The 27,171-nt window shown below is 34.6% G+C and overlaps 1 protein-coding gene and 1 non-coding gene across 2 annotated transcripts in view; one reads left to right on the plus strand and one right to left on the minus strand.

Moving 5' to 3' along the window:
* Positions 1–13,908, plus strand: part of LOC124367336 (roundabout homolog 2-like) — a 138,584-nt gene extending 124,676 nt beyond the window's left edge. The window contains exons 14-18 of the mRNA XM_046824076.1: positions 2,304–2,473; positions 3,855–4,126; positions 5,131–5,263; positions 6,783–6,934; positions 8,054–13,908. Of these exons, the coding sequence (XP_046680032.1) occupies positions 2,304–2,473; positions 3,855–4,126; positions 5,131–5,263; positions 6,783–6,934; positions 8,054–8,284 (958 nt within the window). The 3' untranslated portion in view covers positions 8,285–13,908. The remainder of the gene's footprint in view (positions 1–2,303; positions 2,474–3,854; positions 4,127–5,130; positions 5,264–6,782; positions 6,935–8,053) is intronic.
* A 9,809-nt stretch (positions 13,909–23,717) lies between these two features.
* Trnal-aag lies at positions 23,718–23,800 on the minus strand. The gene has a single exon. It is a non-coding gene; the product is annotated as a tRNA-Leu (tRNA).
* Between the last annotated feature and the right edge of the window lie 3,371 nt (positions 23,801–27,171).

Genomic DNA, 27,171 nt, shown 5'->3' on the forward strand with positions numbered 1-27,171 from the left:
TCATGATTGGATTTAAATACTCCAGCCAAGTACACAAAAGTCCCAAAAAAGCATCTAATTCAACCTTGTCTAAATGAGTCATGTATCCACTTTTAAACTTTTACTAGAATTATTAGCTGCAAGCTCAGTTATTTTTTTCATTAGTATGCTCAAGAATTCTTTCCAAAATGTTATCATCAAATAATTAGACGCCATGATTGCAAGAGCTGTTCAGGCTTATTGGCCCTAGCATTTACCTCTTATTTCTGGTAATCTACTAATGATATTATGGGCCCGTACGCGACTGGATGGGGATCGAGACTCCATTTATAAGGACAAATACTCTTTTTCACCATCATTTGATTTTTGCGTCCCAGAATACAACGAACTGCAATACGATTACCTGGATTATTGTCTTGTGCTGTCTGCGGCTCATATTCTATTCCATTATCTTGTGGATCGTTGAAAGATGTTTGAGGAGAACGCTGATCACGTTGTGAAGATCCACTTTGAATAGGCGCTTGGCTACACAGAACACTGATTGGGGGAGAATCCTGGAGACGTCTAGGACAAACATGCAAAAACGCTTTGAAAGGAGGATGGTCTTCAGGTGAATAATCTGGATCGATATCGGAATCATCATTGAAAAGTTCAAAGCTTTCTTGATACAGGTAGTTAACTTTGCTTTTGCAGGACCTGTTAGTTTTTTCTCGAAGATTAGGCTTAGGTGACTAATTTCAGCACTCGTTGATGGGAGGTTGTTAACAAAAATATCTTCAAATTCAGTATAAGACGATTCAGGTTGATCTAATTCACACTCATTATCAATGCAAAAAATCATTGTTATCGATTTCTGAACGAGTGTCATGGTCACTTTCCACAACAGGTCCATCAGAAGTTTCGGAACAGACTTCTATGTCCGAAAATATCATCCAGAACACGATCATTTTCACTGTCTCTTAGTTCGGTCATGATAATATGTATAAAAACAATCCACACACTTCAAAAAAACTGTCAAAAACACGTAAATAAACAAAATTACAATTTAGACTTACACAAATTGTACACGCAAAAAAGGCTACACAACTGCCTTGGTGGGGTCAAAACTTGACCCAGGCGACAATCTACCGTATACAGAAATAGCGCAGGAAGTAACAAGGAGCAGAACTCAGCGCGTCTCGAAGATCACTGACATTACACAGACTAACGTCAAGCCATGACTGCTCCCTAGTTTAAAAGATAACTAAAAACATGTGGGGTCAGTATATACCCCAACAAAGCAGTTAAGGGTTAAAATACACTACTAGTTATTATGTTTGTCCCTAAAAGTTCCGGGGGGGGGGTCTTAGACCCCCTGAGATCCTACCACTTATATACGCCCATGAACCAAATTTTATAGTATTGTACAGATTGTGTAAACAATATCAGCAAATTTCAACCAGCTAAGATTTGCTAAGGCATTCTTAAATATTCATTGGTTTTGAACCAATAATTAAACTTTATTTTCATATTTAATAATGTATTAACATCTTAAGGGTTCTTTTTAAAATTGAAAAGTAGAATACGAATTTATAATAGTTATTATCATAAGTAGCTTTTATAAATTACTGACACCTTGATAGAATTAGTCGTGAATTCTCAAACAACTTAAATTTAAATGAAGCATTACAAGAGTACATAACAATTACATTAGTACAACATTAACTTTATCTAAATTCCAAGTCTGACCAGTACAATGCAGCCCAATATACTAATATAACAATGATATAAAAACATATAAAAAATCTTGAAGAGAAAAGAAAGGTGAACCTCCAAGGCCAAGCCTGTGTGGAGGGGAAATTTAAATTTATAAAAGTTGAAATAGGCTTAACAGTAACACAGTTATAAAACAATTTCATTAGTATGAAAACAAAAGGAAAAACTCCCAAATATTAAACAAGTATATTGAAATTTGTATTACATTACTCATTATTTCGATTGTCATTAACAAAGAGCCACTAGGTCTACAAACAAAGTGTCATAAAACAATAAATACAATCAGAATTTAAAACAAAAATCAAAATACAAGTAAGAATACATGGCAAGCAAGGCTTAAAGATTTCAAGCCATGTTTGTTTACTAATTAATCATTCAAGAAACTCTACACTGCCCTCACAAAATAAGAAAACTTCTAATTAGTTTACAAGAAATAAAAACATTTTTACAGCATCTGATTTTCAAAGGAATTTTATTGAAGGTGCTAAAATTGTGTGTATAATAATTATTGCAATGTTTTTATTTATTTTATACCTATGTGCGGTTGATGATCATGACATCCCCGACAGATACCCTGGACTGGAGCAGCCGTCTTTCACTGAGGCGACCCCCGACTTCATGACTGAGACCTGGTTCGTGGTCCTGCTTATGTCCATGGTGGGTGTGATGTGCCTTCTGTTCGCTGCACTGCTCTTCGTCAGGAGGCGCCAGCTGGACTCGAAGAAGTCTGGACTTCCAGGTAGGTTCATGGTCCAATGTATGGGCAACTTGGGGATTTTGAAAATCATCTTGAACTATGAGGAATCTTGAAAGGTTGAACAGTGAGTATCAGAGAAAAGAAGCGGCAGTCTTAATCTCATTAAAAAAACAGTACCGATGCTATATATGAGCCACTTTGAAAAAGACCTGCGCAAAGATTTCTTGCGCATAGGGGGAGGGAGCTCGACCTCGCCTACCGCCACCCCCTCTTTCACTGCTCGATCTATTTCCTTAACAAGACGCTCCCCCCCCCCTCAATCTCACTCCCCCCGCACTGTTCAATTAACAGGTCGCTTTCAAAGCGGATTATCTATAAAAGTGTCTGTCTTGTCTAGTGTAGGCCTATACAACAATACACTATTACACGGTGAGTTACACTCAATTGTGTCCAAACTTGGCATACAATTCTCAGGGCTGAAAATATCTTTCTAGAAATCCAAATGAGACTTGCTCAAACCAAAAATCAGAATATTTTACAAAGTTTGTTGGTACTTTCCTCTTCAATTCATCCGGTTGTAACTTGAAAATTAAAACCATTCACAATGGTCGTTTTGTACCAGATTCGAAAAAGGTATTTATTTCCACTATACAGTGTTCATCCATACAAACAGTCAAGTTGTTCTAGGTACAATGATCGGTTCGAATTTTATCTTTTCTGGTATAGATGTTACAAATTCCCTTATACATGGGAAGGATGACGTAATTTGCAGTAAACTTATCTTAGAGTCTCACTAAGTATCAATAATCATCCTTACAATAAAATTTTAATTTCCTGGGCTAGATTTTGTTTTAGTTGGAGTAATTGTGTGTTATATTGACCATATATAGATACACATAACCTAGCTATGGTGGGAAGGGTTGTGTTAATGTGAATGTTGAGTTTTGCTCCAGTTTACCTTCCTCTTAGTACTGCATCTGGAATGTGACATTGATACATACTTGACTTCTTGAATCTGGAGTAATGTTCGTCTGAAAAGTCGGTGACGAAAACGAACTATTTACATTTCTTCGACGTTATAGCCACTCAAGCTACACAATATAAACGTATAGTGTTATGCAGTTGAAGAGATATTCTGATTGTCTCATTAGGAGCTCATTTTTTAATATGATGACGAAACGATGTAAAGAGTTCAATCTGAGCTTTTTCTCCGCCGACTTCTTTGGATCTCTTCAGACGAACAAGACTTCAGATTCCAGGAGTCAGATTCCAGACGCTGCAATAAGAGGAAGGTTAATTGTAGTTAAACTAAACATTCGCAGAGATTTAGATAGTTGCCTCTCTCTGATAATATATAGCTTAGAATTTACCGATCCAAGTCAGGAATGGAATTTTACATTTTAATCTATTCCCATTCCCACAGAACACACTGTAACCGTGCTCCAGGAGCAGGTGGACCCCAAGCCTCTGCTAGCTGACCCTCATCTCTGCCCCACTGTGAAGGTGACTCCAGCCTCTGAACCACCCTCGGTCAGGGAACTCCCCGTCACCACCCCTGACTACGCAGAGGTGTCCATGCTGCCCCGTCAGCCACCCCCTCAGTACCGCGAGCGCTCCTGCTCCCCAGAGCCCTACGCCAGTACCACCCTCGTGTCTCCTGTGGAGTCCACACCCTCCTCCAACAACCACATGCCGGTTAGTTTATATCAGTTGATCAATTCAGAGAAAGTTGTAAACTTTACGCATTTTTTTCATTTACTACCTCAAAATCACCTTTGACCAACATTGATTTAAATTTAGAGACTGATAAAAATTTTCAAAGATGTTCTCATCAAGTAGCTATGCACTACCATATCTCGATATCTGAGTTGCATTCATTATAATTTATTTATGTCAATATACCACTAGAATTCGATAAGTGGATGAAAAAATAAATAAATTTAATTCAGCAGAAGCAGGTATGGTTCGCTTTTTCGTTATTTATCATCACGCCTAAATGCGTTTGTCTTGTTAAGGTTTTGTAATCATCATCACTGAAATCCCATAAATAAAGGCTTTACCCAAGCTAAATTTTTAAAATTACCTAAATTAACATTAATATAGGTAGAATATCCAATACGTATATCTCTTGTAAGCCATTTTGTTAGAATTTGAACTATAGTATTTTATGAAACACTACAGCGTACATAAACATAAGTTTATGGCCCTTAAAGACCAAAAACCCCAGTGAATTAACAAATAATACCAATAAATTTTTGAAGCAGATTTAAAAAGGCTGTTTACTCAAGATATGATGGCTAAATAAAGGTACTACTACCATAAAGGTACTACTACCATTAAGGTACTACTACCATAAAGGTACTACTACCATAAAGGTACAGATTTCGAAAACCTGTGAACTTCGTCATTTTGTATACAATAATAGAGATGTATCGTAGGAAAAGAAAATGTTTGACCACAGAAAATTTAAAACACAGACGTCTCACTGGAACACGATCCACAGCGCCATCCTACGGCCAAACTTGGAAACTACCACTGCATGTAGTGCGACACTCGCGAACTCTGTTGGTTGATTCCAACACTAACTTCTGTGAGCCGTGCAGTTCTGGGTTGTCTCTGCCTTTGTTGTCCAGCATTGCAATTGTTATCGGTGACTACTCAACTGCTGTGACTAATGATAGCCATATTGTCTCCGACAGGGTTGGCCAGGGATGTATAGAGGTCATGGATACTCCGAGTTCTACACCCCTAGCCGCCTCTACGACCCTCATGTCTACCCCGAGAGTTACTGTGGAGACTCCAGGGATCATCAGCCCTTCTCTTACCAGTCAGGTAATTCTATGATTCTGGAGAGTACTGTTTAATAGTATAACGTACGTCGACTTTGAAATCAAACATAACCTATAAAAAATACACTGTTTCATCTTGAAAGGGGTTATATCAGTGCACTATTTTTTACACACTGATGTTTATGTTATGACGTGCTGCAGGAGGTTAAATCTTGATTAAGTAGACTTATTATATTTTTTGAAACAAACTATTCTCTGTGTCGTAATAGTGTATTAAATAATAAACCTGTTAGGTATTTCAAAATACACACATGATCTGTAGTTTAGTAAAAATTAAAACTGTTAGTACTAAATTAAGATAGCCCGTTCTAGGCTTCTCTTCGAAATTTTAGAATCTCTTCAAAGTACCATGACATCAGATTCCAGACACTATAATAAGAGGAACGGAGCTAGACTCAACATTCACGCTAAATACGTTAGACTTCTTAATCAAACCTCATTAATACGTTTGCTTCCAAAGGTTACGTAGCCGTTTTCTGGTTTCCTCAGACACTGCATCGTTCAGCAGCTAAAGTATTTATAATTTATCGTCGCAATTTCTTTAAAACACAACTTTGTGCAGTGTTTCTTTTTAAAATACGTGACGTAATTTAGAATGCGTTTTAAGGAGCATTTAGTTGTTTCACTGATCATATGCGCCATACAGTTAAATAATATAGTTTCAGTAATCATACTTCGTTCAGTGTAAAAACCTATTCGTTAGTTACTATACTTGATGACATAAAGTAAATAATTTTCTTTGAGGTAAACGAATAGGTCTGTTCAGGTCGTTATACTTATCCTTCTACCGTTCCGTGGTCGGACCAAATTACCAAGGTTACACGATTATGTTAAAATGGTGAAAATGGTTACGTTATTGTGATAATTTCAATTAATAATTCTGTTGTAAGACATGGATTGGAACAAAAACGATAGCTGTACACTTTTCTGACAATTTTTGAATTGTAAACAGAACCGAGAAGACAGTTGAATAAAATGTAATTTTCGCAAAGACTTTTTTATCCTCTAATGAAAGTAAAAAGTTTATTTAGTGCCATTTTTGTGCAGGAAACATGTTTTATATGAACTTATTTGTCACTCCATGGAGGAACCCTGGCGCTGTGATTGGTCAGGAATATTCACGTGACCCGATGACGAAATATTGGCAACATAACCTCACTTTCTTGTCGCCTTGGCGGGAATCTCCAATATTGTGTCCACACTGTAAAACGCCTTGGCGGGAGTTGACGTATACAACCTGACTCTCTGCTGGCGGGAAAGACAGTAATGGTGGTGTCACACCGAAAGGGTGGGTTGTAGCTGCTAATACTAGCTTTTATTGTCAAAAAGTGAGGTTATGTTCACTAGTTCTCACAAGGCAATAGTAGTCGTTGCCATACTGGAGACTTCCGTTATGTAAAAAATTACATTCGCCAACTGCAACCAAGCATACTCCACGTTGTGTGCACTGAACTTTATTGTATAAGATTTGAGAGTAACTACAAACACAGTTTGTTCAACAGGTAACTGCTCCGGGAACCCTTCATTCCCGAGGGACTGCCAAAGAGAGACGGAGTCCAGGGAAAGGTCTCACAGGAGCGACACAAACACTCTCAGGAGATCGTCACACTCGGGGAGACACCGCCAACACGTCGCAGTGCAGAGGGCTTTGAACGTTAGTAAAGTTCAAGAGAGATATTTATTTTTCATCTTAAAATATAAGTTATTACAATAAAACAAGCATTGCTCACACCTACTGAGTTTGTGCGTACTAAAACAAATTTTATATTATAAACAGAAAAAGAGCTTCGTGTTGAAAATAAGTCACAGTTCTATACATGAACTTTTTTTGCAACTCAGTTACTACCCTTATCAAGTGCATAACGTTTCAGTTAGTTAGTGTCCAAGAAATGTCTAGAGGGCAAAGGAAGTAAGCACGTAAATAAGTGAGTTGATATAGCCTACCACGTGGAGTAAGCTTAGAAATTGCACCTAGACCTAAAAGGACCTTTGCGAAACTTCCGGAGTGACAAGGTATTCTGGATGGGTAAGTAAGGCCTTCTGTCGAAACCCATGAGGAAGAATTCAGGGCATTAATCTCAAGTCGTGTCCCCTCAGAAAAAGGGGAAGCCAGCTCTGGACCAGCCTCTCCAGTCAAAGCAGGCAGGGGGTGGCACGCCCTTATGTCTAGTAGGCTGGCAAGAACCGTTGACACTTGGTGAACCCCACCTGGACATCCATAGTGTTGCCCAGAATTAAGTAACACATCAGTATTTCCTGTACTGTAGGTTCAACTGGAAGGTATACATCAGCCAGAAGTGAACCCTCCGGGGTGTCACATCGACCATAGTTGTTACAGAAATAAAATGGTCTCATTATTCTACTGATATAATCTTGTCTGGACTATGGCATGGTTCTTTGGTGATAATTGCAGAAATTAAATACAGTTATGTGTAATAAAAGAGGTGATTATCCTGCATGTGTGGCTTTGTTTATTTCAATAGTGTTTACATTAATCGTTTTGAAATTCATACTTTGATAAGTAAAGTTCATGTAGAGAGAAAACCATATTGTTATAGTTAAGATTGAGAAAGCATCTTGTGGCCAATTTTGAGGTCATCAACTCAGTCTTTCAATCTTGTACGGTTTAAAATTTCAAAAGCAGTTTTAAGATTGTTTGAGCAAGAACATGTTTAAGATGAGAGCAGATACAGTTGGGATGATGTATCTTCATGGCTACATGCCTTGTAAGGGTTAAATATTACTAGGTCTTGCGTAACTTTCTCTCTTGCAGGAACGGCTGTTCTCCAACCGGTCGCTGGGGGAATACGTGGCGGTGCCCCAGTCTCCAGCTCATCCTCCTCCAGACGTCATCACGCCAACCACTGCCCGCTGGAGGTTACCTAGTCCTTACACGCACACCCTGACCACCTTCAGCCGCCAAGGACCCCCAGGGTACTCCCCTGTCTACCACGACTCCGCCCGCAGTGAGCCTGGTCGACACCACTACCAGGCTCGCTTATAGCGACTCCTGAACTTTCAAGGGTTGAGTGACGAAAGGTTCGGCTAATGGGTTATAAGGATTTCAAAATATCCGACATTTCAGTTTTTCCATGTTACCTAATATCTTTTGACTCTAAACGGTTTGAGCTCACCAAATTAAAATTCATTCTCCTTACGGACTTTCCTCCAGAATGTATAGATTACTTTACTTACCATCGAAACATCGGAACTATTTAGAATCATCTTGTAGACTACATATCATATTTTTAAGCGGCAATGCAACAGTTTCGAAGGAGGTTTCAAACATGTCCATACAATTTCTGTACTGGTTATTCATAAGAGTGCTGATTGAAAAATGTTGATTGGATGATAATTTCGTCTGCATACATTGAATTACCAATTTTTTCAACAACGCCTACTCATTTTTAACACACCTTCTTGGGAATTTTATACCCATTGAATGCTATTAATTGATAAGCATAAAATGTAAACACGCTTTGTGTCTTATATGGGTCTAATGAGCCTACAATTTCTTACAAATTAATGTTTATACTTTTTTAATATTTAAATGATAAATTACAGAGCAGTTTGAGATTTTTTACGACTAACCTACAGTATATAAATCTTTAAAAATGAAAAAGCGGTTCAATGCGTCCAAAGTTGGAGCGTAAAGGGTTCGAAGCTAACCGTTGTTCTTCAGGGGCTAAACTCATGGTCATTGCAACGCCTTTACAGTCGATTTGTTAGCCATTAGTCCTTGACTGTGTTTAGAGGACTTCCTAGTTCCCCTATAAAACCTGCTATAAATAAAACCTTGGTCACCTTTTAAATACTCACAAAATACCGCCAATAGCCCATATAAATACTTTTGTGATCTAATTTGTACTCGTATGCGAACTTGTATGCAGAATTTAAATAGAGCAGCTGAAAATCTAAAATTGTGTAAAAAATTAACTTTCAACCTACTTATAAAAGAATATTATTGTTTTATTTAACATAATATAGGGATAAATGTTATTTTCGTATTGAAATCGATTGTTAAAAAGGGAGCTCAAATACTTTAATGAAAAATGATTCTTAAGAATCCCACTGTGCTTATACATTTTATATACAACCACAGTGAATGTTTTTTACTCCTCATACAATAGGAATCTATGAGTTTTATACCATACTTGAGTTTATTTACCCGTTTTGCATACCGCTATTAAAAGTGTGAACGTATTTCGGAACATCCCCATATTTTGCTACTATCTACTTGTCATTGCTTACTCTAGGGCTTCTCTATTTCTAAGCAAATTCTATCCGTCCATAAAGATATTATGGCCATAAAACGTTTACTTGCTTTTAACGCTAAAGACTGAACTTTTAGTACTCTTACCACAGTAATATATTTTAAACCCCCTGTTTCCATATACAACATTGCTAACGCAGTGACATATCTGAGATTTAATTGCTCTATTGAACATATCATAAGCTGAGTTGTGGTGTCTGTAAACGGTGGTTGTGTCAATCAATTATTCTGTAAATATATCTGGATGTATAATAGTCTTTTGCAAGTTGATAAGTTTTGGGTTAATCAATATTAATTTTTTTCCATTAATCCAAAAACAAATTACATTTTTATTTTAAAGCATTTAAACAATGTTTTATGTGTAAATAAGTTTTAAACTGTCAGAAATGCTTAGTTTAGAAAGTGTATACTGTGCTTCCTTTAAATATTTTTATGAACTATTATATCATCTTGATGTAAAGCCCCTATTGAGTTGAGTGAAACTAATATAATCAAAGGTTGAATTGAACATGTATTTGCCAACTTTTATTTTTTAAACGAATAACAGTACTTTTTATATCTCATCGGTCATTTAGTTAACTTTGATTCTAGATTAATTTGATTTTAGATTCTACTAGCTTATGCTTTCTATGTGCCAAACGCAACATTGCCCTGTCAATTACGTAGAGTGTATCTGAAAGAATTTTACGATTTAATTCATGATTTTAATTTAATCTCAAGTGGAAATCAGAAATGTATATTTTAGAAATAGAAGAACCGTTGAATCTGTCTTCTGATTTTAAACTGAATGGTAGTTAAAGTGTTCTAAATAACAAGTAAAATACTAATAAATCTTCTTTTTAAAGTCCATTAAGGCATTGAAACTCAAAATCTCTTAGATGCACTCTAGTTACCGTATCTGTTAGTGTTTTAGATTAATGTAAAGTAATTTTGAGTAAATTTTCACCCCCAATGGTGGTTAAATATTTAGTTGTTGTTAGTACCCAAGCTGCCAAAGTGGACTAGAGAAATGTATCCTCCAAACATTGAAAGAGGTGTGAAGAATAATTGAATGAAGAAGCAAGTAGTAAGTTCCTTCCACAAATCTTCTATTATTACAAAAAATTACGTTTCGGTAGTGATTGAATAGTAAGTTATAAATTAATTTCATATTTGGATTAACGAAATTTGGATCGAACCAATGTCTTAAACACCAACTGCGATATTGTTATCTGATCATACTTCTATAATTATTAACAAAAAATACAACGGAGGCAATATTTATTCAAATTTTGTTTTGCGTCAAAGATGCAGTAAATTTATTATAAATTCTTGATTAATAAGTTTTAAACATTTTACATATACATGTTATCTGCTGCAACTAAGACACAAAGTTTACGGTAATATTTTTTCAAGAATACGTTTTAGCCAGAAAGTGAAATTTTGCTCACAATCGTATATGCTCTTTCATTTTATTAAATTTTTTCCATAACCAACCACACGCCCTTATAAGTCCTGATCTACAATATTATAGAAAAATGAAATTTTATTGTTGTATCACAAAATTCCAATGAAAGGCATGACAAAAAAATACTAAGATTTAGCCTTAGTAAACCAGTTTTTTATAACAATATAAGTAATTGGTAGTGTGTTAAAGGGTGGCTTTTTACAGTTAAAACTAACTAAAGTTTACAATTTCTATGCTATTGCGACAATTTTGTGTCAGACATTTAAAGGACTTTTGCAGTTTGCAAAATTTGTTTGTATCAGTGTATATAAAGAGAGAAAGTACAGTACAGTGTAGACTGTTCCATGTTTTTGCACTGTTTATGATAAATTATTTACCCAAGAAAGTTACAGCTCGGTCGTGGACAGCACAAGAAGCAAGGAAGTGTTTAAATACAGGTTCAAACGTGAATATTCCAAATTTATGTTATTGGCAACAAGAGAGCGCAGCGCGCATGCGCGAACAGTCGTTGTCATCCGTTCCAAAAACATTGCCTTGCGATTGATAATGAACTGTATCGAACTGACATTAAACATTATTTGTGTTTTGTTCTTTCATACTTAAATTAACATATGCCTCAGTATTTTAATGTTCATTAAACTCACTGCGTGCCCTATACCGTGTGTTATAAATGTTATGCGCACTGAAAGGATCTTGGAAACTATAAGAGAAACAGAAAGATTACATGGACAAACTTGTGCACAATAGCAAGACCAACCAATCAATGAGGTTAAGTTAATTATTTTGTTATTGGTTGCATCGTTTGCTCGTTGCGTCAAAAAATTGGTTAACTCTCTTATTAGTACGGATAAAGAAACGTTTTTAAATGAAATTATAATTAAGTTTCTTGTAGTTTTTAAATATCATAATAAAAAATGTTCAAGACCAGGTAGCAGGAGGTATGAATTCGAGTAAATGTTTTAGGCAAAAATGTTGTAAAGAAATTATTCATAACATTTTAAGATTAAGAAAAAAGTCATTAAATAATTACTAAAAGTCTTCAACTCATGCTTGCTTTTACTATCATTATGTAAAAAGTAGAAAAATTTGAAGTAGTTTTCGTGTAAAAACGTTTCATCATAGTACTAATAAGAAGAGAACTGTGTCAGTTTGAAAATGAAAAATTTGCCAATAACAGTTTTGTGTGCGTAGCAAGTGGACTAGGCTACCAATAATTAACTACATTGATTTGTTGGTCTTGTTATTACGCACAACTTTGTCTATTTAATGTTTACTTTATCTCTTGAAGTTTCCAAGATCCCTTGAGTGTGCATAAAAATTTGGAACCGGTACATATAATAAATTTTCTTATAAACAGTAGCTAAGTTTTAGTGTCATTTTTCTATTGAGAAACAGCATAACAGAACTTAAGTTTGGAGATGAATAAATAATCTTGAAGAATTTGAAATTTTTAGAGTGCAAAATTAGTAGCGGGCCGCCTGACTTTACCCCCTCCTCTCATTTTTCTCCCACCATCGCCCTAGCCGTCCCCCCTCCACTTACTTCGCATTGACATTCTTCACGTTCAAAAACATCTGTACTTGTGTGTCAGATAGGTACCACTAACAGAATGTCAGAATGGTCTTTCCCAACCTGTCCTCAAGTATCTATTCCACTTTGTGCAGAACCAAAAGCACTATTAGTCAATCACGAGACATATCAGTCTGCAAGACTACTGTAGGTAGGTAGGCTACTAGATTAGTTGGCACTGCAACTCGTCAACCGAACTGTAGTTTATAACAATGGGATTGTGTCGGTTAGTTTCCAGGGAAAAGAAAAGTTCAAAGTTTATTTCAGTTTAATAATCAAATTAATGTTAGTTTTTTTTTTTTGTTTAGCAAACAGGATTTTTTCGGACATTTGTTATCGTTCAGTGGTGCAAAAAATCAGTAACACTACGTTTCGAAATATTCAATCTGATCTCTTTCTCAGGTCAATAACTTAACACATCTAGGTTAAAATTAACAAATCATACCAGAGCGTTGTGGCACGCAAAGTCAGGAATCACGACAATCATGTTGTATGTTGTGTGCCACAACGCTCTGGTATGATTTGTTTATTTTAACTTATATTATAATTATTTGTTAGGTTAGTTATTCACCTGAGAAAGAGATCAGATTGCAGATCTCGAAACGTAGTGTTACTGACTTTTTTGTACCACTGAACGACAGCAAATGTCCTAAAAATCCCGTTTCTTTCACAATTCTTCCATCGTTAAAAACAAACTTTAAACAAAGTTTGTTTGTTAAAAAAAGGGACATATTGGTATAGTTAAAAAATCCAAAAACTTTTGAAAACTCCTAATTTACTGTATAGGCTATCACGTACAAATACTCCAATGTATATTCTGTAATATTGATATTGAGATACAAATGAGGTAAATTGCAATTAGTCTGTCTATTGTATTTTCATAGCATTTTAAGAGACTATAAACGCCCAGTTAAAAAAATCACTTTTTATTTATTAACAAAGTCAAAAAGTTTGACTTACAATATTTTGTTATAATTATTGTCTCGTAATGCCAACTACCTTATGTACTATTGTTTAAATATATTTCAATGGGCTTCGAGTACTATGGAATTGTATGTTCCAAGTCTTTTCATATATGAGTGTATTTTTATGTGCTATTCATCTCTAATCAATTCAGATGTGTATAGCATTCTTTCCGAATTTCGTAAAAACTGTGAGTTAATTAACATTTGAAATTTAAATTCTAATGCAGTTTAAATGGCTGTAAATAGGCTTTCTGTAATACAAAAATATTTTGTACTTTTGTAATAAACAGTTTTGTAGCGAAATATGAACAATTAAATTTGCCTGAGTGAAGAGCTCTGATTTTGAGAAAAGTGACTTTGCTGGTTTACTGTTATTTGTTGTTTTATTTCAAATCCCAATTCCTGTTCTTAATAAATTGTAATTGTAATGGTTTTTGGTGTTTTTGTGCTGATTCATTATCTAAATAAAGTTCAATTAAATTTGCCTGAGTGAAGAGCTCTGATTTTGAGAAAAGTGACTTTGCTGGTTTACTGTTATTTGTTGTTTTATTTCAAATCCCAATTCCTGTTCTTAATAAATTGTAATTGTAATTTTTTGTGCTGATTCATTATCTAAATAAAGTTATTGAAACCTGAAGTTACAAAACTTGGGCTACGTATTTCTTAAACTTTTACACAAATCTTCCGCGATGATTAAATACAAGAAAAACGACATCATTTCTATTTTGACAAGCAGATTTGTTTTAATCTGCATACAAAGATTATTTTTTGTACAAAATAGTACGTATAAAAGGATGATATGATTTCAGATATTTGCCATCGTTATATGCTGTTAAGTTTTTAACACCAGGTTTCGAGGATTGAAATCTGTCCTCTTTGTCATGTGAGATGGCAATGAGTACGTAACAGTTAGAACTCGTGGCAATGGACTGTCACTAAAAGAGAAAGAAAAAGATAAATGGGGTTAAAATAACTCCAAAACAACAACAAGTTTTGTTTTGTTTACTCCAGGCAGGAGAAAATGAATCCAGGCGTGGTCAATGCACATGATTCGTCACGAACACTCTAATCAAGAGTACAAACACACGTTACACCAGCACAGGCGAAATTGGGATACTAACAAGAAAATCAATGTCGGCACTTCCTGCGGTAGTGCGGTATGTAGTTATCTTTAGTTTTGAAACTAGTAGTAATCTAAAATTTGTAGGTAGAATCCTCAGATTAGCCTTAATTGCAATCCCTACAAAAAGGATTTACAACTGGACGTACAGGCCGAGAGATTCCATGTGGTCCTCGGCCCGATGATGCGCAGTAGCCTACTACGCAGGTCACGTGGAGTGGAAGGGGAAGTCGCGAGCTCAGTATGTGAACCGGCGCCGTGCTTTTCGTATACGTTTTTCAGCCGTGGTTGGTGATGGGAGAATCGAATACAGAATCGAATAGTGTTCGAATACAGTCCAGTTATTCATACATTCGAATACGTCACAATGAATTCGAATACTTTTGAAATGAATACAATTCGTCTGGAAGAATTGCATTCAAACCTGCAGTATTCGTTCGTTCAACTAATAGTATTCCAATAAAATATTTACAAGCTATATTCGTATTCATAAATAAGTATTGAAGGATTTTAAATGCATATATATTTAAGGAAGGGCTCTGTAAAGAATAATTAAGCAAAGGTTCATATTTTGAAATAAATATTTACAATTTTTCAAACTTTATAAAATGTATAATTGTACAACTATTCAGCTAATGAATGCATTTATAAATAATAGATAAACATGCATTTTTACATCATGTTGCAGTGTAAAAAATCGAGGGTTTTGGCTTAAATCTAGTTCTACGATTATTCTACGATCATTGGCGAGAAGTTCTGCAGTAGAAAAGAGTTTTTCAAATGGAACTGATGTAGCAGGTAAACAAATATTTTTGTTCTGAAGTTAATAAATCTTGGGTATGGCATGTTTGTATCAGGCACAAAAAGGCAATGGCATACTGTTTTGGCAGGGCAATTCCAAATTACCAAGACACAATAGATTGCGGGAAGAGTAAAGGGCCCCATACACCTGCGAGTCTGGCTCGCGAGCCTGGCTCGACTCGCCTAGAAATGGACCAAATCCGTCAGTGTATGGACAATAAAGAGCCGAGCCGAGTCAAATTCAGGCGAGCCGAGCCGGATCCGCAACTGCTTGCCGTGCGGCTCGGCTCGGCTCGGCTCGAGTATCAGTTTGCCAGTGTATGGCGCATTACGGATCGGACTCGTGCTCCTACCACCGAAAAATCTGTTCATTCCGTTTTCACTACTGTAGGCCAAACGTTACGCACCACTCGTTCCGCCAAGGTGTTTTGTTTGTTTTGAGTTAACATGGCTGACTCCAAGTTATTTATGAGCCCTGATTTTTTAACAACATTTATTGAAGAGTATCGAAATTTGCCGATAGCATTTATTATGTAGACCGTCCGGTAGCCAGAAAACGGAGAGTAGCAGTGAGGCGTTCCTCTGGTGATATAGCGTTTCGCAGTATAGTGTCTTTTTTTTATAAGCGGTTTAACCTTGTCCAATAACATGTTAAAACTTTCAGCTGACATCCTTAAATAGTTCTGATAGTCTTGGCGACTATCATTCCTAAGAAAATTCAATAAATTCATGTGACTAATTCTCTTTCTATTTAGTAACCAATTCTTTGACCACATTACCCTTTTCTTCAGTTTCTTCTTAAATCCACCTAGCTCATCTAACACTATGACCGCAGCTGCAACCTTCTTCGAAAAACTCATGTTTGCCCTTTAAGGCACGTCTAGACTGTATTACAGTGTTCGAATTATGTAATCGAATAGAAGAATTATGTAATCCCTCCCTCCACACCCGCCGATGCCCCTCCTTTAACAGCCGCGTTTCCCCTCTCGCGCGTCTAGGAGACCACATGGATTCTCTCTGCCTGTAAAAGATTTATCTGGGTAATTAATGGTGTAGCATCACCGCAGAGAATACCTCCAGACAGCAATCACAAATATACAGGGTGATTCATGAAGTTCTCCCCCCACTTCTACAGCACATTGTACTAGTAAAAATAATGAAAAAAATGTCATATAAACATATGTCCGAAAAACGCTTCGTTAGCGAGTTACAGCTAGCGAAAGATTTCGCCTGAATTCCTGGGTAAAGAGTAAAATAAAGCCATACTGAACTTTTGGAAAGGTTAGTTAAGTAAGAAAATATCGTGGATTCTTATGTATTTTTACCTGATAAAGCTAATAAAATAGGTTTCAGAACTGTACCTGTAGTAGTTTTTGAGGGATTCAGGGTTAAATGCAAAAAATTGGGGTTACGAAACAATGTTTTTTTAAGTTTGATGTACAATAACTTTGTTAAATTGGTAATAAATACATAAAATCAACAAACATTAATTGTAAAGAATTTAATTCTGAGAAAATTGATATAATCAAAGGTCTAAAATAAAACAGAAATAAGTACCAAAAAATCGATTTTATTCAGTATAATACATTACTAGTTTTAAGCAAAATTAATCAGGTTGGGCCAACCGTACGCACCTTTTTATAATAGATGTTCAAAAATGAGGCCATCATTATCAATACATTTTGCAGCACGTTTGTGTATTGCTTTTGTTGCGTTTCTTAATTTTTCAGGACTTCCCTGTATCTGCACAGCCGAATCCATAATACGGGCAATTAATTCATCACGGGAATTCACTTTTGTCTTGTTATACAATGTCTTTCATCCATCCCCAGATGCAATAATCCAATGGAGATAGATCTGGTGATCTTGGTGGCCAAGGTTGAGGCCCTCCACGACCAATCCAGTGTCCAGGAAATTGATGATTTAAGTAAGCAGAAAACGGCACGTGAAAAGTGGGGAGGTGCTCCGTCATGCTGGAAGTACAAATTTTGTCTGAGATGTAAAGGAACATTCTCTAACAGCTGCGGCAACTCTTCTTGAAGGAAAATGCAAATAGAAACTCAGCATTTAGGCGTCCAGGTAATATGAAAGGTCCCAATCAGCCGATTGTGCAAAAGGCCACACCAGACATTGACGCTAAATCGGTGTTGAAAGTTCTGTTCCACTACCTCATGTGGGTTTTCTTCTGCCCATAAGTGTTCATTGTGCAAGTTATTGACACCCATCCCGAAGTGAATTGTGCCTCATCCGTAAACAAAATACGCTTGTAGAGTTGATTATTAATATTCAAAAAAGTTGCAAAACTCCAAGCGAAGTGGACCATCCCCTAGCTGTAGATGTTGAACCTTTTGTTTATGAAACGGATAAAATTTGTTTCGATTAAGTGACCTCCACACCGTTGACTGCGAAACTCCTATCCGCCTAGAAATACGTCGTGTACTTACACCTGGACTGCGATGAAACAGCATTAATAACAATATCATCGTCAAGTTGGACAGCTCGTTCATAATTGGTTCTAGTACTTGGTAGTGATCCTGTTTCCGAAGAGTATGAAAAGTTCCTGAAATTGTTTTGGTATCTGGAATTCCTCCTATTAGGGTAACGTAGTTCATATTCTTCTACAGCAGCTCTAGCATTACCATTACAGTAACCCAAAATAAAAACCATATCAGCGTATTCCTCAGATGTAAATAAGTAAGGCATTTTTTCGCTGAATAAACAATCGAATTATAACTCACAGAAAATTGCATTTAATAACACGATTCTCAGAACCCGATCTCCTGCTGTAGCTTGCAAAACACCACTTAATACACAGTTCTAACGTAACAGTACAGAATACCATTGTTGATCAGCTGTTATTCGTGCGTTACCAACTTAGAAATTAATAAAACAAAAAACTGCATTTCGATGATTAGTAAACAATAATGGGAAAATGTTTGCTTCATTTATTTTCGAACATTTGATGTAAATTTTTATTTAAAAAAAAAAATACAACGTAATAAAACATGATATTTTTATTTACAAACAAATTTATTTAACAGTTAATCTTGTTTTCTCAATTTATCTCATCATTAAGGAACAAACATTTTTGTTTTTGTTTTATTTTAACTAAATACCGTACGGTATTTCTTTACAGCTAGTAATGTATTACTGTATACTGGATAAAAATCGATTTTTTGGTACTTATTTCTGTTTTATTTTAGACTTTGATTATATCAATTTTCTCAGAATTAAATTCTCTACAATTAATGTTTGTTGATTTTATGTATTTATTACCAATTTAACAAAGTTATTGTACATCAAACTTAAAAAAACATTGTTTCGTGCCCCAATTTTTTGCATTTAACCCTGAATCCCTCAAAAACTACTACAGGTACAGTTCTGAAACCTATTTTATTAGCTTTATCAGGTAAAAATAAATAAGAATCCACGATAATTTCTTACTTAATTAACCTTTCCAAAAGTTCAGTATGGCTTTATTTTACTCTTTACCCAGGAATTCAGGCGAAATCTTTCGCTAGCTGTAACTCGCTAACGAAGCATTTTCGGACCTATGTTTATATAACATTTTTTCATTATTTTTACTAGTACAATGTGCTGTAGAAGTGGGGGGAGAACTTCATGAATCACCCTGTATACACATTTATTATTTGTAAAATGACTGGCCACTTTTGCGAGGAAACTTACTATAGCCACATACTCTGGTATTTGTGACGTATTAAAAACAATAGTATTAATTTCAATGCATATAAAATAGAAAGAAAGCTTTGTTACTACAATAATGCTAATTAACGTAATGCCATCACAGTATTAATAAGTTTGCGCATTTCTTGAAAAACTATCTAAATTATGAACATGTTATAAATATTCAATATGCATGTAATGAAATTTAAAGGATAAATACAACTCGATGCATTTTTTATATTTTAAAATATAGGATAGTTGTATTTATTATATTGAAAGACGTACAAGTTATCACAACCTTGTAGTTTTTGAAAAGTGAAACGGTAAGGTTTTTACAGAGTAAATTTACATTATAGTTATATATCTTAAAAATAAAGATGTTGAAACTACTATTATTATTTTATACATTCGGTCTTTTATTATTTTTAATATAGAAAGATATTATTTGAGTTATATTTCATATCGTTAATATTTTATATACGTATATCTAGACGTTATTACGTAAGTTTTAAGGTGACATAAATTAATGTTTACAACTCTTAGTGGAATGATAAAAACATTTTTATTTTTTTGTCTTCACGAGACATATAGAGCTAAGATCGTGACATTAAAAACAATAGCCTGTCCAAAAATGCGATTTAAACCGTTAAAGAAATATAAGCAATTGTAATAGTTCGTTATACTGATTGAAAAGTACTGCTCCTCAAATTAGGCGTAAGTGATGTGTAGTGATTTCATATGGAGAATTGTGCTGACTGTTTCAGGTGGTTTACCCTCTAGAAGTGACTGTGGGTTTGGTTTGTACTAACTGTTATAATCGTTACTTTTGCCTTACTAACGAGCGGATATCGAGAGTTAAGACGACGATGGTTTCTATTCAACATTGAGCACCGTAACTGTTCTGCAAATGTAACAGTGACATGACTGGTTCAAGGAAAGCACCAACGTTTGCATGTGTGGAACTTGGGACGGTCGTTCAAACAACATGCCATAGGATTTCCAACAGTACAAGTAGGGTAAAGCAGAGTGTACGGGTCGAAAGATTCCTGTGGTCCTTTATCCGATGATGCGCAGTAACCTACTGGCGATGATGCGCAGTGGCCTACTCTGGTAATGTGGAGTGGAGGGGGAAGTCGCGAGCTCAGTCTGTGAGCAACTTCCGCCCATGACAGTCGCGATTCCCTGTCACGCATCTAGGAGACACCATAGAATGTCTCGGCATGTACATAATCTGAAATATAAATGTATGACCTTTAATATACTTACTGGAACTACGGACCGTCTAATCATTGAATATAATCACTTAATCGATTATACAAGCCCTACAAGACGTCAATCTTAGCTGCTGCCGTGACATAATGTATTTTTTGCAAACAACACATCACTCTTCTTTAATTACTGGGACACCCTTGTAATGTAATCTCCAATCTATAATAATCAAATTTCATATTAAGTGTCATTGCTGCATTTTGCTGCAGTTCTATAGAACCCATTGTGAATTTTAATAACTTACAATCTATATTTGTAGGGCGTTATGACGAGGTATTATGGGAAAACGAGGTATAATCATTTTCCAATAAATATAGCCTACAAATTTTGTTTGTATCGTCTAAGATATTAGATGTTACTATATGTGTACACCATACGGTACTGTCTCAATGTTATCATCTAACTAGCTGTTTCCGCGGCTTCGCACGCTTTTCCTAACCTGTGCCCGTATATGAGCACTTCTGGTTGTAGTGAATACATCCAACACCGATATAGAGTTCTCCTTGTTGCCACGATCAAGAAAATCTGTGCATGTTTATAGCCATTGTACACGTACGTGTACACTATTATAAAGTGGTCCAACACCCAAGCTTTAAGTTCAACGAGGAATTTATCTTAAAGCCAAATATACATAAAAACTTAGCGCCTTCAAATAGTCTTTAGCTGTTTAATATATGTTTCTGTCACGCAACTGCAGTTCATGATGTGCAGGCGCTTTGAAAAAATATTTTTGCCACGCAATACTTATACGTACAAATTTTAATAACCAATCAAATAATTTACGATTTTATAAAGGACATATAGATAACCACTCATTTATATATATATATATATATATATATATATGTATATATTTATTTATTGCTTTATCCACAATACTTATCTAAATTATCACTGTATTTGAAGTTGTATACACAAAATGTATGCACAAATACATTTTCGATTTCAATCCACTAACTCTCTACTCAAATCTTTGACATATTATGACAGATAACGAGAATATTTTTAGGACATTTAAGAGGTAAATTACAAATTTTGTGAGCATCACTTTTAAATTTCCCGTTTAAATGACAATAATCTCTTTGTTTCAGAAATTAGAATTAGATTATTTAATATAAATTTAGATTTTCTTCCGTTAATTTCATAGGTTTTTTGTTTTAGAATTTTGTTTTTCATATATATTTTGACAATTTTTTGACTTTGCCAAATTATTTTGTTGGAAAATTTAGTAAATCTTCTTCAGATTGTTTTCTATAACATACAGGTTTGTACATATTACTTGTTACATTTGATACTAGATATAACGTTAATGATCTGATACGCCCCCCCCCCCCCCCCGACTTGTAAAACAACAACATCCTACGAACTATTTATAATGATTTATGGATCATTATGAATTTACTTAAGACGTTATGAAAACATTACGAGATTTAACTTGTTGTTTGTTGTCTATACAATAAACCAATATTTAATTTTGCGCTATACATTTCTTATATTCGCATTGGAACAATATTCAAGGATTTATCAAGACTATAACAATTATACTGTTTAACAACTATTTCTGCATGAGATTTTGGTCATTCAGCAGCACTTCCAATTGCGTAATAAAAACAGTAATCTTTATTTTGAACACTAACACAAGTTTTTTTATCTTGAATCTTTTTTGGTAATACAATAGATGATTCATCATTTAAAGAATTATGTCCGAAATCATATTTTTAAAGTCCATTCTAATCCTGCATTCGGTTGGTTATTTTGTTCGCGAATAATCATTTTTTGAAATTGGCTCAAAATAAAATACAAATTTCAATTCAAAATACGTATTTACAGTTATAAGTTCATTAATTAGTAATTGCCTTTCATATTCACATTCTGAACATAGTCGTCCTTTAATATTTGGATTATACTAAAATATTTTCGATTATTTTTAATTTATTAATTTTTAGATTGTAATATGAAGAAATGTCAACAATTGCTTCGTCTGAATTTGATAGGACAAGTTCTTTAAAATAATCTTTTATGATACTGTATGAAAATCTATGGCATTTTCTTTTGAATTTGGAACATATTTTTGTAAATTAAAGCGATTGTATAATTTATTAATCAGTTCTGTTTAACTTTATGTGGAAATCAGTAAACCATTCTCAAGTACTAAATATTGAATAAATCTAGTATTTCTTAGTCAACGCTTTAGATGTTTTTGAACTTTTTAAATGTGTCAACATTCTCTTGATAAACCATAAATCTTTCTAAGAGATAATTTGTTAGTGACAGCTTTTCATTTTTCAATATACTTAGATCACTCTTATGTTCTTTAAAATATTACTTTCATTCTTCTTAGTATACATTTACTTTTTCATAAATTGTAAAATTTTGGTTTCTTTTGCCCAATTTTAACGATATTTAAGTTATCTTTTAGTTTTATTTCTTTTATTGCCACCTTGTTTTTTTGTGATCTTTCCTCGAATAGTAATGTAAATTATAGTTGTAGTGAGGAAAATATATTTTTTCACGCTCAGTTTATTAGGGACTAATTTTACTGTTTAGCACAATGATTAAGTACTCAAGACTTTTTTCATAAAATTTTGATATGTCTTTCAGGGTGTGCGAGCTGTTTAAAACAATTTCGTTAAATTTGAACGATTTTCATAAATGTTTAGAAAATATTTTATAATTCTAGAGCCTACATTTTATTTATTGTATTTTAATAATAATAAATTTTGTATATTTTCGAATCGTTCTGAAACTTTTTGTGTTTGATTTGTAAGATTCATTTTAGTGCATTTTATACAGATTTTTCATAATGTTATGTTGGCTCTTAAAAATTTGCAGGAACATACGATTTTATAGATCTGTGTTTTGGACAGTACAGTTTAAATTTTAATTTATAATGGCTCCGAAAGTAGTCTAGGAATGACAATACACTATCTAATTTTATCAAAAATACTTATAAACGATGATGATTTATAGTTCAATATAGAATATCATCACCATTTATGTGTTAATATTGTTTATTCGTTTACAATTTTTTATGAATTTACAATGCATCTGTGATCATGGAATAATTTCCGAAACACGTATCAATTGAAAAAAAAAGAATTAAGCAGCGTTACTTTGATGCTTTTATTATGTATGCTGTGTATTATAATGAACTTTTTATAAAAAGTTTACTAAAAGTATTCCAAAATTTAGTTATATAATTTTGTATATTTTCATCAGAAAATATAATTTTATAAATAAATAATTCTGTAGTGTAATCAAACTTTTTACAATGCAATCTGTTCTAGAGTAGAGTCAGCAAAATATTAGTGGCAGCGGTGGGATTCGAACCCACGCCTCCGAAGAGACTGGTGCCTTAAACCAGCGCCTTAGACCGCTCGGGCCACGCTACCGTGTATTTTTGAATCATTACTAGTTTTAGAAGTAATTTCGTGTTCTAGTGCAAGTGTCTAGGGTCTTTAAATAACCGACTATCGAGGAACCTTATCGGAAGCCAATTATAGCTTCGTCAGAGTGGCCCTATTGATTTCTACTGTTATTTAATAACAGCTCGCATGTTTTCATCACGTTCGCATTACAGCTCGTTGTGTTGGTACTAAATGCGGAAACAACAATGACATTTTCACTACCACGTTATAAATAATATACTTAATCACGGGACCAAAAATACTTAATTCCAAGTGGGTTAGTTTATTCTGATGGAGGCTGTGGCAGGAAATAAAATCAGACTAATTAAAACGAATAAATTTTAGATCGAGTTTTGAACGTTACTGTATATTATTACTCTGAAAAATATTAAGATAGAAATATTTGTTACTTACTGTATGAATAAACAGCAAGTGTGGAAAACCATTGAAAGCATAAGAGATTTTAGACGTTTGCCATCATTGTATGGAACCAAAATTAATTACTACGTTTCGAGTAATTGATATCTATCCTCTTCATCAGGTGTAATATACCGAATACTCTGGACGTTATGTTATAATTTAATGTATAATTTTTACTACATCAAGAAAGCAGAAATCTAGCACAATAATGATTTGTCATTGCCCATTATTATTTTTACACTTGAAGAAGAAGGTAGATTTCAATCCTCGAAACGTAGTGGCAAATGATCGAAATCTTGTTATCCTTTCATAACGTACATCGTCAGTCATATATTTTAAACGAATACTGAGAATTATTTTACATGGTGATATATATAGCTCATTGAACTAAAAACAAAAATGGCGTCTTTATTGCTTGTATGTGATTAGTGAAACGCATTTTACGCTGTTACTATCAGAAGTAACTCCTTGTACCCACACTATTTATATCACTGCCAGGGACGAAAATAGACACATGTAAGATTAATGATTTCAGCTCAACAAACTAATTTGAAATCACATTCTAAATGCTAACATAATCTCCATGTTTAACTCTAGACTTATTGGCCTTTAAAGCGTCTAAGCATTCAGAAACACTCAGTAGAAAATTCGGTAAAAAAACAGAAGTACTGCAACTTTGTAATAGCCATGTTTTTTGTAAGTAGAAGCAAGAAATGGATATTTGAACGTTACAGCATGATGCATAAATTTCAAAAAAATGTTCGACAAAATTACGTTTTTAACAATTTCTCGAGAGTGTGCGAATGCTCTAGAAACTGCCTCTTATTCCGTATAATACAGTAATGTCCAGCCTTTTTTCAAAATAATAGAAAATCTGATTTTTTAATAACCTTGATGGACTAGAATTATTTTCTAACAAGGACACTTAATCCTAAGTATTTCTTGAATTTCATTGAAATAGAAGAATAAACGCTGATGAAAAGTTTAAAATATCATAAAACACAAATAAATAGGTCGTCTAGTTTCAAAGAGAAATTATTCATAAAAGTTTACTGTTATCTGAAAAGAAACAATGGAAGACGAAAATAAACAATTTCCTCATTTATTGCACTATTTATTCGTGCAAGAAGTGGAAGTTCACCTTCACAATTTAAGTGCCAAGATTCCCCCCCCCCCCAGTGTGCGCCGTCTGTCTCTACCACTCCCCAAAAGCATGTGTCTCCCCTGATCGTAAAAAATGGCCAAGGAAATGAGTTTTCCAAAGAGTGGATTGTTTTCAGAGACAGTAAAACCGAGTTTGTGGAAACAACTCCAGCTTCCTTGAATGTAAATGTTTAAAAATAAACGTGACTTTTTAATGGCTAACAGATTACAATTTTTATATGGTGAAATGTTTTGTAATACGTATATATATTCACTTTGAGATAACTGTTGGACATAGCGGTGAAAACACTGTTAACACTGCGACACTGTTGTTTTGCGAGCTTCATTGTTGGGTGCGTGATGTGAAAAATGTGTATTACAAAAAGAAACATCCTTGTTTTGTCAACTTTTTATTTATTCTGGAAATTGCTCACACATTTCAAAGTTCTATTCTTCCATGGATTACGTCAATGTAAAGAACTGATTGATATGACGTAGCTGTGACGGGAAGGGTTGATCAATTCACCTTCCACTTAGTGCAGCGTCTAGATCTTGATCTAGATTTCAGACACTGCACTAAGAGCCTGGATGATGTATCTAAAGGGATACATGTATGAAAGGCTAACCAGTAGTTATGGTAGCTAGTTTAATCAATTAGTCACGGTCAAAATCAATTACAATCCAAATTTGTCCAATCATCTCTTTAATAAACTCTTTATATTGAAGAATGAAGTTCAAGCGACTTGGATCTTCCTAGCGCTTTCTTAGACGGAATATGATTTATACCAATAACTTCAATGCTGTTAATAAAATATAAATAAGACGTGAGTACACTACACCACATGTAGTGTATGTAACAGGTTTCACTGTCAAGTTGCATGCCGAATACAAAGTCTATAGCTCATTTCATTCCCGAAGTATCCTGCGGACAGACTGATTATCAGACAGGAAAGAAATTTGTCAGTCCCTAAACAGCAAAAGAAAAAATCTGGTAGTCTACTGAGTGAAAGTCTTCAGTGGTTCTCAGTCAAAATCCATGAACAGAGACACACCTTCATCGAACTCCTTCTTTTCTATGTAGAAATCTAGTTCATGCAAAAGTTAAAGCCTAAAGTTGAAATCATTCTGAGATATTCTTAGGATAGATAGATAGATGTCAGATCTTGGCTAAATCTATAGAAGGGTATGCCCATTATCAAAAGCGACGTTGGCCAAGTTGAAATTGGGTTAAATGCAAAATGAAGGACCATAGCTCAATTTTTCTTGAGATATACAGTACAACCTCGTTGTTCGAACCTCAATAAAACGAATTATTTCAAAACACCTTAAAACTTGCGTAACACTCAATGCTAAAAACACCTCTATACAACGTATAAATTAGACAAAAACCTCCATAAGACTAATTTTTTGGTGATTAGGGCTAAGACTGATTAACCTCTATACAACGAATAATCTTAACACAGAACCTCTACAAGACGAACACCACCTCTATATGACGAATGTTTACGCTCTCGACCTCTATAGTACATAGTTTTCAAAACAAACAGTGACCCGACATGAAATCACAGCTGATGCACCCCACCCATCCCTCTTCTGGACTGGAGCAAAGATAGCGACGTACTAGGGGCCAAGAAATGGAGTTTGAAGAATTTTTTGAATTCAATGATGATGTAGCAGTATGTGAAGATCTAACGGATGAAGATATCCTGGCTTCTGTTCAACTCTCGAATCCTCAAGAAGATGAAGCAGCTGAAATTGATAATGAGGATGCACGGGCGGAGAGTGATTGACAT

This window comes from Homalodisca vitripennis, chromosome 8 (assembly GCF_021130785.1).
Source record: "Homalodisca vitripennis isolate AUS2020 chromosome 8, UT_GWSS_2.1, whole genome shotgun sequence".
In the NCBI taxonomy this organism is placed as follows: domain Eukaryota; kingdom Metazoa; phylum Arthropoda; class Insecta; order Hemiptera; family Cicadellidae; genus Homalodisca; species Homalodisca vitripennis.